Raw genomic sequence first — 12,474 nt, forward strand, 5'->3', positions numbered from 1 at the left:
CTTCCTAGGCTATTACTAAAATTAAAGTGATTTACTTTTTATGTCTATCTCATGCACAGAAACTTAATGAAAGCAGTAGCTCCTCTGAAGGCAGCACTGTAGACATTGGCGCACCTGCAGAAGAACAGCCTGTAGTGGAACCTGAGGAAACCCTTGAACCTGAAGCCTGTTTCACTGAAGGTAAAGAAAATGACCCTCATGTTAATCTTCCATTTATAGAATGTGGGGTGTTTTTTAGCTGTTGATCACCCAAGATGGATCATTCATAATATAATAGAACCTTTAGTAGAACTATTTGAATTACCACTAATAGGCTAACAGTTTTCAAATCTATTGTTATTTTTGGTTATCTCTGCCCACTATGTGTAAAAGAGCATGGCAATAGAGAAAAATATTTTAATGTGATAAAAAAAATGACTGATTTATATTTTTAAAAGTAAAATGGTGATTTCACAATAAGTGGGCATCTTTTTTTATTTTTATTTCTAGAGAGAGGGGCATAGAGGGAGAGGGAGAGAGAGAATCTTAAGCAGGCTCCACACCCAGTGGGGAGCCTGTCGCGGGGCTTGATTCCATGACTGTGAGATCATGACCTGAGCCAAAATCAAGAGTGAGACGCTCAACCAACTAAGCCACCCAGGTGCCCCACAATAAGTTGGCACCTTAAATACTAGTCAAAATTCTCGTACACAGAATTTGCCTTAAAATAGCTTTCTGGGGGTGCCTGGATGGCTCAGTTGGTTATGCTCCTGACTTTGGCTCAGGCCATGACCTCAGGATTCCTGAGTTCCAGCCCCGCATTGGGCTCTGTGCTGATAGTTCAGCGCCTAGAGCCCACTTCAGATTCTTCAGTGTCTCCCTCTCTCTCTGCCCCTCCCTCACTCTCAAACTTTGTCTCTCTGTCTCTTTCTCAAAAATAAAAACATTAAAAAAAATTTTTTTAAATAGCTTTCTGACAAAGTTCAATGAGCTGCAAATGCTAAACTGTATTTTTTAACAAAATCACCATTTTCCAATGCTGATTGGATGAAGCAGGAAATAAGCAGTGCCCCATACCTGATACCTGAACAGTTAAGCTGGTTGAGCCTGGTACAATATGGACAATAGGTTTAAGAGCTTTGTCTTCCCCGTGACTAGTATTTCCCATGGTCTGGTTTTCTTGGGAATTTGAGTTTTAAAGATATGAATATAGTGCTCACTTCGGCAGCACATATACTAAAGATATGAATATATTTGCATATTCTCTATATAGTGATCTCTTCCTCATAGGCCTGATATACATTGTTTCCTTTTATTTCCTATATAAATTCCACATGTCACCAAAGTCCTTCTCAAAACTACCTTCATCTGACCATGGTGTAAAAGAGATTATTATTCCTCTGAACAGCTATAATAAATATATGCATTTAATTCACCTGATGATTGTTCATATATTATCTTGTGAGAGCTTTCCTCTTTCTGTTTTAAACTGTTATATGTATCTTTACTGTCTTTTCTCCTCCCTGCCTTTCTTCCTCCCCTATCTCCCTCTTCTTCCAGCATACTTGACTTTTTCTTTTTAATTTTTTGTTTTTTTGTCTTGAGGTAGGGTTCCTGTGTTTATATCTTTTCTTGAAAACAAGAATGTAAGGTTCTTGGTGGCAAGGTCCATGTTCTGTATCTTTTGTTTCTTTTTGTCTTTTTTTTAAAAAAAAGTGATTTTTTTTCTTTCATGATGCTTACAAAGGTATTCACAGATATCTGTTGATTTAATTCTTATTTTTGAGTGAGTAAAGCAGTATAAAGAAGGAAATGACAAATCAAAGCAGAACCAAGCAACAGCATTTTAGTGGACTAAATTAAGTTGAAAATTATATGAGTTCTTTTAGGAGCACCACAAGAAAACTAAACAGTAACAAACATTGTCGGGAGAGATCTATATTACTATTCCATAACCTCCCTAAAAAGGAAGTTTTCTGGGGTGCCTGAGTGGCTCTGTTGATTAAGCATCAGGCTCTTGACTTCGGCTCAGGTCATGATCTCTCAGTTCATGGGTTGGAGCCCCATGTCAGAATCTGAGCTAACAGCACAGAGCCTGCTTGGGATTTTCTCTCTCCCTCTCCCTCTGCCCCTTCCCAGCTTGCATGCTCTGACTCTCTCTCAAAATAAATAAACTTTAAAAAATATAAATAGAATAAATAAAAACGAAGTTTTCTGTTTATTATTAATTTCTACTTTGAAGTCCTTTACTAGAGTGACTACATTTGTGCTTTACAACGTTCTCTCTTGGACAATGAGTTGAAGCAGAAAAAGCAGGTATTATTAGCCAGGGAACCATTTAAAGAGGCTGAATAATTTTCACAATGTCAAAGAGCACAGCTAATGAATGTGCTCTTATTACTCCAGACTTAGAGAATTATCCTAACAAGGTAGAGATGGTAACTGTAGTGAAAAGAGGAATCAGGGACATGCCAAAGAATATTATTGGAGGAGAAGTTACTTTAGCGACTCCTGTTTGAATATTATGCTTGCAGGCTGCGTACAAAGATTCAAATGTTGTCAAATCAGTGTGGAGGAAGGCAGAGGAAAACAATGGTGGAACCTGAGAAGAACGTGTTTCCGAATAGTGGAGCATAACTGGTTTGAGACCTTCATCGTTTTCATGATTCTCCTTAGCAGTGGTGCTCTGGTGAGTGAACATTAAGCAAAAGTGGTACAATATTAAGTTTAAAATAATCTAATACTGATGACTTACTAATCCTTCTATTACACTGTTTTAGTATCCAATGCATTTTTTCCCAAACCCTCATTCTACATCCAATTTCATTTTCATGGCGTCAGCCATCACCTCTGTTTGCCAAACCTTAAACTGTTATCTCTACTTACGACTTCTTCCTTAAATATACATCATCTCTACATCCATCCAACCATCCATTCACTCACCCACTCATACCCACACACCCCCTCTCTTCTACCTGTCTTCAACACATTTTTAATTACCCCCACATCATATCTTCCAGATTATAGACTTAATGTTTCAACTATTAATTTCTGGATTTATTTTTCTATGTATATGTATAATTTCTGATAAGCTATTTATTAATTTTTGCTTATTCTTAAGTAGCCTAGAAAATTTGTCCCTCCAGCTTATTCATTATAACCAAGGAATACAAATGTTCAATTACTCATATTTTAATAAGAAAGTAAACATGGCAACTTCAGTGTAAAGGAAGCCCTGTGATGGTATAACTTCTAAATTCTTCGAACCTTGTTTCTGAATGGTATTCTTATTATCTCTTTATGGACAGTCATTAAGTCCTTAGGGATTACTTCTCTGTCCCTTTTAAATTGTGTCCACTGTTCTTACACTACTCAAGAAACAATGAATGTTGGTAACAAAAAATATTGGGCAGCATGCCTAAGATTGGTTTCTCTGTATACGAAAATGTTTTTTATATTGAATTAATTTATATTTTATGAAAATCACTTACAAAAATATAAAGCATAACATATAGATAACATTTTAGAAAATCACTGACGCAAATAGAATACTTAAGCCATAAGATGACTGATAAGATAGATGATAGATAGATAGAGAGAGAGATGACAGATAAAATGAGGTTGCCTGATTGAAATACAATTACTTAAGTTTCTTTAGCTTATGTTTATAATTAGAACATAAGCCTGTATTCTCCCACATATTCTCTGATGACGTAAACTTATTTTGCATGTCACTTTAGACAAGAAATAGTCTTTTGCCCCTGAAACGAATGTGAGACTCAGGTGTAAAGTATAAAGAGTTCATATTAGAAGGACACATATTGCAACATAAATGGGAAATATTTTCATCTTGTTATCATGGTCATGCTACATCTCTGCTAAGAAACATAAACTATCAACAAAATGTAGGAGAGGGCGACAAATGAGCCCAATTACGTAGTAAAATTGGGCTATGTGATGATCAATTACAGTTTCTGCTTTATGAAAAATATAAACCTTCACTTTTTATTTCTTCAACCTTTTAATGGCAAAAAAATCAACTGGAGGAAGCATAAGAAATGAAACAAAAGAAATATGTAACTTCAAGTTGGGGTGGCACCATCACCATCCCCATCCCCAGGATATAACATCAGATGTTTCCTGAACAAGTCAAATTAATTCATGAGACTTATGCTTTTACCTCTTTCTTCTGGCTATAATATTGATGGAGAGTATAACTTTCCCCTGATTCATTAAAAGATCTTTGAGAGGGAAAAAAAAACCAAACAAACAGCAATAGCTACTATTCCTCTGCCCTCCTAGTCCAACAGAATGTCATATGTATACATATAAAATCAGGGAAAATATGTTTATGATCAGAAAAATAGCTCATAGAGTATACTAGCTTTAGAAAGCTAAAATATATCACTTTTCTTTATAGGCATTTGAAGACATATATATTGATCAGCGAAAGACAATTAAGACGATGTTGGAGTATGCTGACAAGGTTTTCACTTATATTTTCATTCTGGAAATGCTTCTAAAATGGGTGGCATATGGCTATCAAACATATTTCACGAATGCCTGGTGTTGGCTGGACTTCTTAATTGTTGATGTAGGTATCCTCCACATCTTTGTCTCGTTTCCGTGGTAGTTTGTCTAATCCGTATACTGATTCTAAAACAGTCAATCTCTGACCACTGTGCTGAGTTGACAGCATATGGTACTTAACAGACAGTAAACTAATTCACCAAATCATAGTGTTGTAGTTTTTAGAAGAAATAGGCTAGTTTAGTATTGGTTCAGCCTTGGCGGGGTGGGGGGGGTGGTGGTGGTAAGGAATTATGGTGGCTTTTGGGTATGTTGTTTAAATTCCTTATATTGTGAGTCAGATAGACTTGCATTTGAGTTCCAGCCCCATCGCTGATGGGTTGTGTGCCACTGAGTAAATTACTTGGCTCCTGACTCTAAAATGGTGATATTAGGGGCGCCTGGGTGGCTGGTCGGTTGAGTGTCCGACTTCGGCTCAGGTCATGATCTCACGGTCTGTGGGTTCAAGCCCCGCGTCGGGCTCTGTGCTGACAGCTCAGAGCCTGGAGCCTGTTTCAGATTCTGTGTCTCCCTCTCTCTGTGACCCTCCCCCATTCATGCTCTGTCTCTCTCTGTCTCAAAAATAAATAAACGTTAAAAAAAAATTAAAAAAATAAAATAAAATAAAATGGTGATATTAGTACATACAGTAATAAAGGCACTCAATAAACACTGATGATGGTGAGAGCTACCGTCACTTTTTTAAAAATTCTCTTTGATCTACGCAAAGTTTTTAAAGGGTAGATTGTATAGATGATACTCTGTTAGAGGCAGTAAAGTGTACAGACTGTAGGGAAAAGCTCTACTTCATGCAGCAACAGGAGTTTCCGTGGGATGTAGACTCAACTTGCAACAGGCCTGTAATGTACCAAACAGCCCTTCACAGAATTTACATGCCCAATCATTAATAATACTTCATCTACCCTAAAACAGGTGGCTGCCTCTGGAGATTTATTAAGCAAAATGTTTCATGCTATCAGTTTGACATAATTTCAGCTTTAGAAAAGTGTCCGAAATATCGCAGACTTTGTAGGCAACAGTTTTATCCCCAAAAGATAATAAATGACAATAATAGATAATAGATAATAAAAGATAATAGATGACATAGTCCAGCAGGACTATGCAGGTTTGCTGTGGAAAGTATTTCTAGAGCTAAAAGTCACTCATAGGTTATATCTCTTTACTTCTGAACAAAGGCAAAGCCAGAGCTATTTAAAAAGCTTAATAATGTTACTGTGAAATGAATAAATTAAGAAAAACCTCAAAAGAATAATTGCTTCATCATTACAAAAGAAAATATTTCTAACATTGAAGTTTCAAGCATTAGAAGTTATATCATATTTCAACTCCCCAGATTTTTCACACTACATCTTAAATATAAATATAATTTTACCTTTTTGAAACTTCCTGAGCTTTGCTTTTCTCTATTATGATTATTGCATGTCTGAAATTTTAGTGAAAGACTGATGATTATATTTATTATTGTAATTTGAGTTTTTTAATTGTCAGATTATAAGCACTTTATTTTTATTTATTTTTTATTGTAGTTGACATGCAATGTTACATCAGTTTCAGGTATACAACATGGTAGTTTCAATAGCCTGAAATATATTTAAAAAAAAATTCTATAGAGAATTTTGTCATCTTGCAATAAAAATATTTTTATTTTTCAATATTCTATTTTAATTATCTCATTAGGATCAGTATAACCCTCTTTAAAAAACATTAAAAAATGATAGCACATTTTGGACAGTGTGTCCAATGTTTTTGAACCTGTCCTATACTAGGCACTTTCAAACCAAAGAAATTGTAACTCTGTTTGGATATGGAGTTTTGATAAAGTCTTTATTTAGAGAGTTAGACACCTAACATTTTTATTTCTTAGTACTTGTGTGTTTCATACAAATTATGTAAATTCATTGATTTATTTATTTGGTAAAGATTTATTGTGACCATTTTCAGCCAGGTAACCATGGCAGAAGCTATAAGTTAGCATAGAAAATTTTGAGGAATTTCATGATGGAATCACACTGAAGTTATATTGTTTACATAAGGATAAACTTTAGGGAATTGAAGACAGAAGGTTTTAGCAAGACAAAAAAAAAATCACTTTCAAAAATCAACTGTGAAATCAATGTGCCAAGTTATTGCTTTCTGAGAGTATCAGTTATAATTAGTTGAACATACAATGCAGGATTAAGATTTCACGCTTTTTCTGATACAATAGCAGTTTCTGTATTTTATTACTAACCATGCAAAACCCCAAATTCAGCAACAACTTAATAAAATAAAGGACGGATATGGGGTGCCTGGGTGGCTCAGTCAGTTAAGCGTCCAAATCTTGATTTTGGCTCAGGTCATCATTTCACGGTTCATGAGATTAAGCCCCATGACAGGCTCCACACTGACAGCATGGAGCCTGCTTGGGATTCTCTCTCTCTCTCTCCCTGTCTCTCCCTCTCTGTCTCTGTCTCTCTCTGCTCCTCCCCTGCTCTCTCTCTCTCTCAAAATAAATAAATAAATTTTAAAAATAAAATAAAATAAAATAAAGGATAACCAATGACATTTTCTTATACCTCAATTTCTTCCTTTTTTAGAATTAATTTTTATCATTTTTCTAATTGCTCAACCAATTTATTAGTAATAAATTTAGTTGAATGTATTCAACTTATTTATTAGTTGAGCAATTAATAAATTACGTGACATTTAAGGTTTTTTATTCAGCTAGATTTAATTAACATACTGAAAGCTACTTTCTTTGCATCAAACTGAAAATACTTCCTTAAAATTTTAAAAGGTGCAATGATTTATCTTCTTTTAAAAATTTTTTTTAATGTTTATTTATTTTTGAGAGACGGGGAGAGAGAGAGAGAGAGAGAGAGAGGGAGAGAGAGAGAGAGTGTGTGTGAGCGGGGGAGGGGCAGAGAGAGAGAGAGAAAGAATCTGAAGAGGCTCCAGGCTCTGAGCTGTCAGCACAGAGCCCGATGCGGGGCTTGAACTCGCAAGCCGTGAGATCATGACCTGGGCCAAAGTTGGACATTTAACCAACTGAGCCACCCAGGGACCCCCAATGATTTATCTTCTAAGCAAAAATCATATTTATTATATTACATAGTAAATACTAATTGAATGATGATTTAACTTATTTATTTACTTACACAGGTTTCATTGGTCAGTTTAACAGCAAATGCCTTGGGTTATTCAGAACTTGGTGCCATCAAATCTCTCAGGACACTAAGAGCTCTGAGACCTCTAAGAGCCTTATCACGATTTGAAGGGATGAGGGTAAGGAAAAATGAAGGAACCTGAAGTATTACATGTAGTCAAAATTAAATTAAACTACATTAAATCAAATTTTATAAAAGGAAAACCCATGCATGCAAAAGGAATGGCAAATCCTTGCAAAAGTGCTACTTTATCATTTAATCTGTTGCATATTTACTTCTGGGTGATATGCAAGAGAATTTAGGCCTCCCTTGAAATGATACAATATCATTTATCTGCTGTGCTTATTAAAATGACTTTATTTCCTAATCCATTTTGGGAGTTTCCTTACAAACCTATATACAAAAAAAGCAGCTGAACTATTAAAGTTCTAGGTGTAATGATATGATAATAATCAACTGAAGTGAATTCTACATTACGTGCTTCTCATTTGTGATGAACTAAATTGTACTTAACAAGTTTTATTGAAAATAATTGAATCACACATGTGCCTACGTATGAATAAAGGAAAAAAATTTTTAAATGTCAATTTTGTCTGTATAATGCCAAAGTTTGCATTATTTGAATATAGTCAAGGGTAGATACTAAATATTGGCTGAATTTTAAACTTTTAAAAAATTTATGTTTAATATGGCCTCAATTTATAAATGCATTAATAATTTTAATTTATATAAATAGTAATAGTAGCTTAAAGATTATATGTAAATCCACACAATTTTTCAAAACTAAAACATTTATAACATAATGGACAGAAAATATCATTTTGATTCATTACTATAGATGATTCATAAATTAAGCATAACTCAAATTTCACTTGAGTCACACAAAATGTTATACTACTCCTTTTAAGGAAAGAGTTCAATTCAACCATTCCCAATGATTCATAACAGGTTAAAAATGTTGCCATTATTGACATACTATTTTCCATACCTTTTTAAAATTCATGAAGCATTGATGTATAAGATGCATAACATAAAAAAAAATAGTTCCTTCTTTAAAAAAATCAAATAGTCTTTTACCAAAACAAAGCTACTGAATTAAGTGTGATTCAAAAAAAAAAAAATTGCTTTTTTTTTTTCTGCCTAAGGTTTAGTTGTTTATGGAAACTAAGCTTTACTGAAGACTTCCATCTACATTTTCTAGGTTTGTTGATGGCCTTCTGTGTTCTTTTAAAATAGAATTTATTGTAAACGTCACCTTTTAAGAACGTGAGACTTGTCTTTAATTTCCCTAACATATATAAAAAGTTTTTTTTTCCTCATTAGAAACAATTTAACACAATATAATGCAGTCTTATTTTATTTCTCACAGAGATCTTCACATATTTACTAAAATGTAGAAGGAAGTTCTCCCCAGGGTATGTAAACATTAAGTTTATTTTCCACTTAAAATGTCACTTTCTTTTGTTTCAGACTGGCAGTTTCAGTTCTTGAGAAAAGTATTATTTTTATACATTCTAATTGAAATCATATTGCCTGAATCAAAGTAATATCTTTTGAAAGTCTTCCGAAATCTGAACAATGATAAGTATTTGAAACTGTTATAAACATTCCAAATTTAACCTTTTTAAAATGTATTAAATCCATGATCAAATGGCCAGATGTTCCCATGTTGAACACTTTATTTCCATTAGCAATGTTGGTCCTGTGGGTCTATGTTTGATTTTTACAGAAATAACCTTATCTCTAATTATTGATCAATAATGCTTTTTATATTATAAGGAGAGGTTGACTTTTGCAACTGAGAATTTTAAAAACATAAACTTCTTATTGATGCTGATAGGAGATGAACTCAGCATTTAAATTATAGGATTTATGAATGTAATTCCTTGCCTCGTAATGACAGAATATACACAACCCTAAAATGGCTGATCATTTCAACACGTGTTTGGCATTGTAGAGACAAAATAACCCGATTATTAATTCTATTTTTGTGCTTCTGGTGCTTGGATTTTTTTACTTTGTAAAAATGTAAATATGGATAATGGTGAAGATGGAGATAATAATGATGATTATATTTGGGAAGTGATATTTCCCAGTGTGAATACATTCAGAAACTCTCATTTTATTCTTTTCCTTAGCAGCATAAAACCACAATAGCTGTGTCAGAGTATAAATCAAGCACTCATTTTATTTCTGTTGATTTGTCACTTTTTCAAGCATGTGCTTTTATGCAACATTACCAAACAAAGCATGTTGTATAGTGCCTGATAAGAAGTTAGAAAGGAATAAATTATCATCACGTTGCACTTTATGTTTTGCATGCTTTATGCACATTTCTGGCTGACAGCTTTTAAACATTTATTGTATTTCAAATTTCCAGTCCAAATTTTTCAACTTGTAAAATTGAACTGAGTGAATTGATGTCATGAATATCTAGAGTAAAATAAAATTTGTACTTAAATTTGTAATTTTAATTTCCTAATCTAAGAAATCTTAGATACCTTCTTTTTCAAAAGAACTCAAGTCTTGATTAATAGGGAAACAGACAGAGACCATATCATATACAAAAAGTAACACCAAATGTTCTGTCATATCAGATTTCTAACTAATAACAAACTATATATTTCTATTTTATATAGGATAATCTTGCTCCAACTTGGATGGGGTGGAGCGCTGGTTCCTCCCCTCAGCCCTTTATTATGGGTACTGTATTACCCCTTTTGCTACCTTTCATCCTTTCACTGTGACTTTGTGTAGTGGGATGAGGGAGGGATTGGGAACGGTACTCTCTCATCACAATAGGGAAAAGTACACTATATTCGAATCCCCTATTTTCAATTGCCTTAAGTTTTCTTTTGAGAAAAATACCTTTGTGAATTTACCCTGTGTGGATTTGAACACCAACGGTTCATATCTTTACTAAGTTTCACTGAATATGATTTAGTTATGTGTATATGGAGTTATTCATTTATGGGGAGATTATCTGATTGGTGAGGGTGGGGGACCTGGTTTAGAATGAATGCGTGGAAATTTTAACTTGTCAATTGATGGTGCTGTTTGAGACATAAAACCCTTGCCATTTTTTACATTGATTCTGGGTCCTGAAAACTGCCATCCAGATGCCAGCAGGCAATTCCCTGCCTTGTTGATATGTATGAGCAGATGCTAGGGTTCAGTATTCCAGCTTTCATAAGACTGGTGTTGATTGTATGACCATTTCCGTTTTTATTAAATGAAAGTTTAGGAGAGTTATTTTCAAAATGTAATGAGGCAAAATATATTAAGAGTTGAGTAAGCACATGTGATTTGTGTTATAAATGGAAAAAAAGTTAATATAAAAAAATCTACTTATTCAAACTATACAGACTACAATGCCCACCTAGAAACAAAACAGAAATGTCTTATCATGTGTATTAAATAGAATTTAATGTATAAACCCAGTTCTTAGAGTAAGTCACTCCCAAATAACTTTTTAGGATCTTAGAAGATAACATGATGAAAACATAAATAAAAATAAATCTATAGTTTGTTTATTCTTAAAGTTTAAAAATAATATACAAGAAGAAGAGTTTCTATTTTGAGAGATATCAAGTTGGAGTTTTTGTTTAGATAATTGAAGTATCGCATCTCTCAAAGACAATTATCTTAATTAAACCCCACAACACAAATGTAGTCATTAGCTTTTTAAAAGATTCCATTACTCTTCTTTATACTTAAAGATGTGATTTTACCTCGCCTGCTTTTGATTTTTATTCATGTAGTTTTTGTATTTAGACTAGAGAAGCATTAGAATCCATGAGTAGTATTATTTGAAGCTCAGAGATAATTTGTTCAGACAAGACATTTCTACATGTATCAAAATTCCTAACATTATGGTTTCACTCTTATGTGGATCCTGAGAAACGTAACAGAAACCCATGGGGGAGGGGAAGGAAAAAAAAAAAAAAGAGGTTAGAGTGGGAGAGAGCCAAAGCATAAGAGACTCTCAAAAACTGAGAACAAACTGAGGGTTGATGGGGGATGGGAGGGAGGGGAGGGTGCGTGATGGGTATTGAGGAGGACACATTTGGGGATGAGCACTGGGTGTTGTATGGAAACCAATTTGACAATAAATTTCATATATTAAAAAAAAAATTCCTAACATTAATTTGCATACTTAATTGTCAATCCTTCATTTTGGGTTGATTTAATAAAAATGCAGATAATGAACTAGATATGGAAAGAGTCTTTATAAGATTGGATTGTGCTAAAATAGAGAAATTCTATTGGTGTCTTACAAAGCATTTGTGAGAATAAGCAACCTATAGTATTAGGATAGTTCCTTCCTTAGACATCTTCTTTTCTGCATCCTGAAATCTCTATCTGTTCTTCCCAATTTATTCAGGCCATCTTTTCCCAGTACCTTCACCTCACGGGAACCAATTGCTGCAGATCCTAGAGCCTGAAAAGAATTAATACACCTCCTTCTGTGCTGAACCAAGGAATGGCTTAGGGGTCCTGGGAAAAGTCAATCCTTTCTCTGAACTTTATTGCTTAATTTAATGAAATTTTAGATATGATGGACCTCTGTACAGTAAATTGCCCAATACTGTGCCAAATGTTTTCCAATATTTAATGTTTTTATCTTCATAAAAATAAACCTTTCCTCTGGACCAAACGTATGCCAACATTGCAGACCATATCCTGAAAGACACTGCTTCAGAGTCCTTGCTTGTTCTTTCGTGTGATCATGAATTACATGGAGTTCATTTTAACGCAA

The 12,474-nt window shown here is 34.0% G+C and overlaps 1 protein-coding gene across 6 annotated transcripts in view; it reads left to right on the forward strand.

Moving 5' to 3' along the window:
• Positions 1 to 12,474, forward strand: part of LOC131503571 (sodium channel protein type 1 subunit alpha) — a 155,201-nt gene that overhangs the window by 126,302 nt on the left and 16,425 nt on the right. For all 6 annotated transcript variants that reach the window (XM_058715032.1, XM_058715023.1, XM_058715056.1 and 3 more), the window contains exons 18-21: positions 60 to 180; positions 2,514 to 2,668; positions 4,400 to 4,573; positions 7,711 to 7,833. In XM_058715032.1, coding sequence (XP_058571015.1) covers positions 60 to 180; positions 2,514 to 2,668; positions 4,400 to 4,573; positions 7,711 to 7,833 — 573 coding nt within the window. The remainder of the gene's footprint in view (positions 1 to 59; positions 181 to 2,513; positions 2,669 to 4,399; positions 4,574 to 7,710; positions 7,834 to 12,474) is intronic.

Source organism: Neofelis nebulosa, chromosome 2 (genome assembly GCF_028018385.1).
Source record: "Neofelis nebulosa isolate mNeoNeb1 chromosome 2, mNeoNeb1.pri, whole genome shotgun sequence".
Classification (NCBI taxonomy): Eukaryota; Metazoa; Chordata; class Mammalia; order Carnivora; family Felidae; genus Neofelis; species Neofelis nebulosa.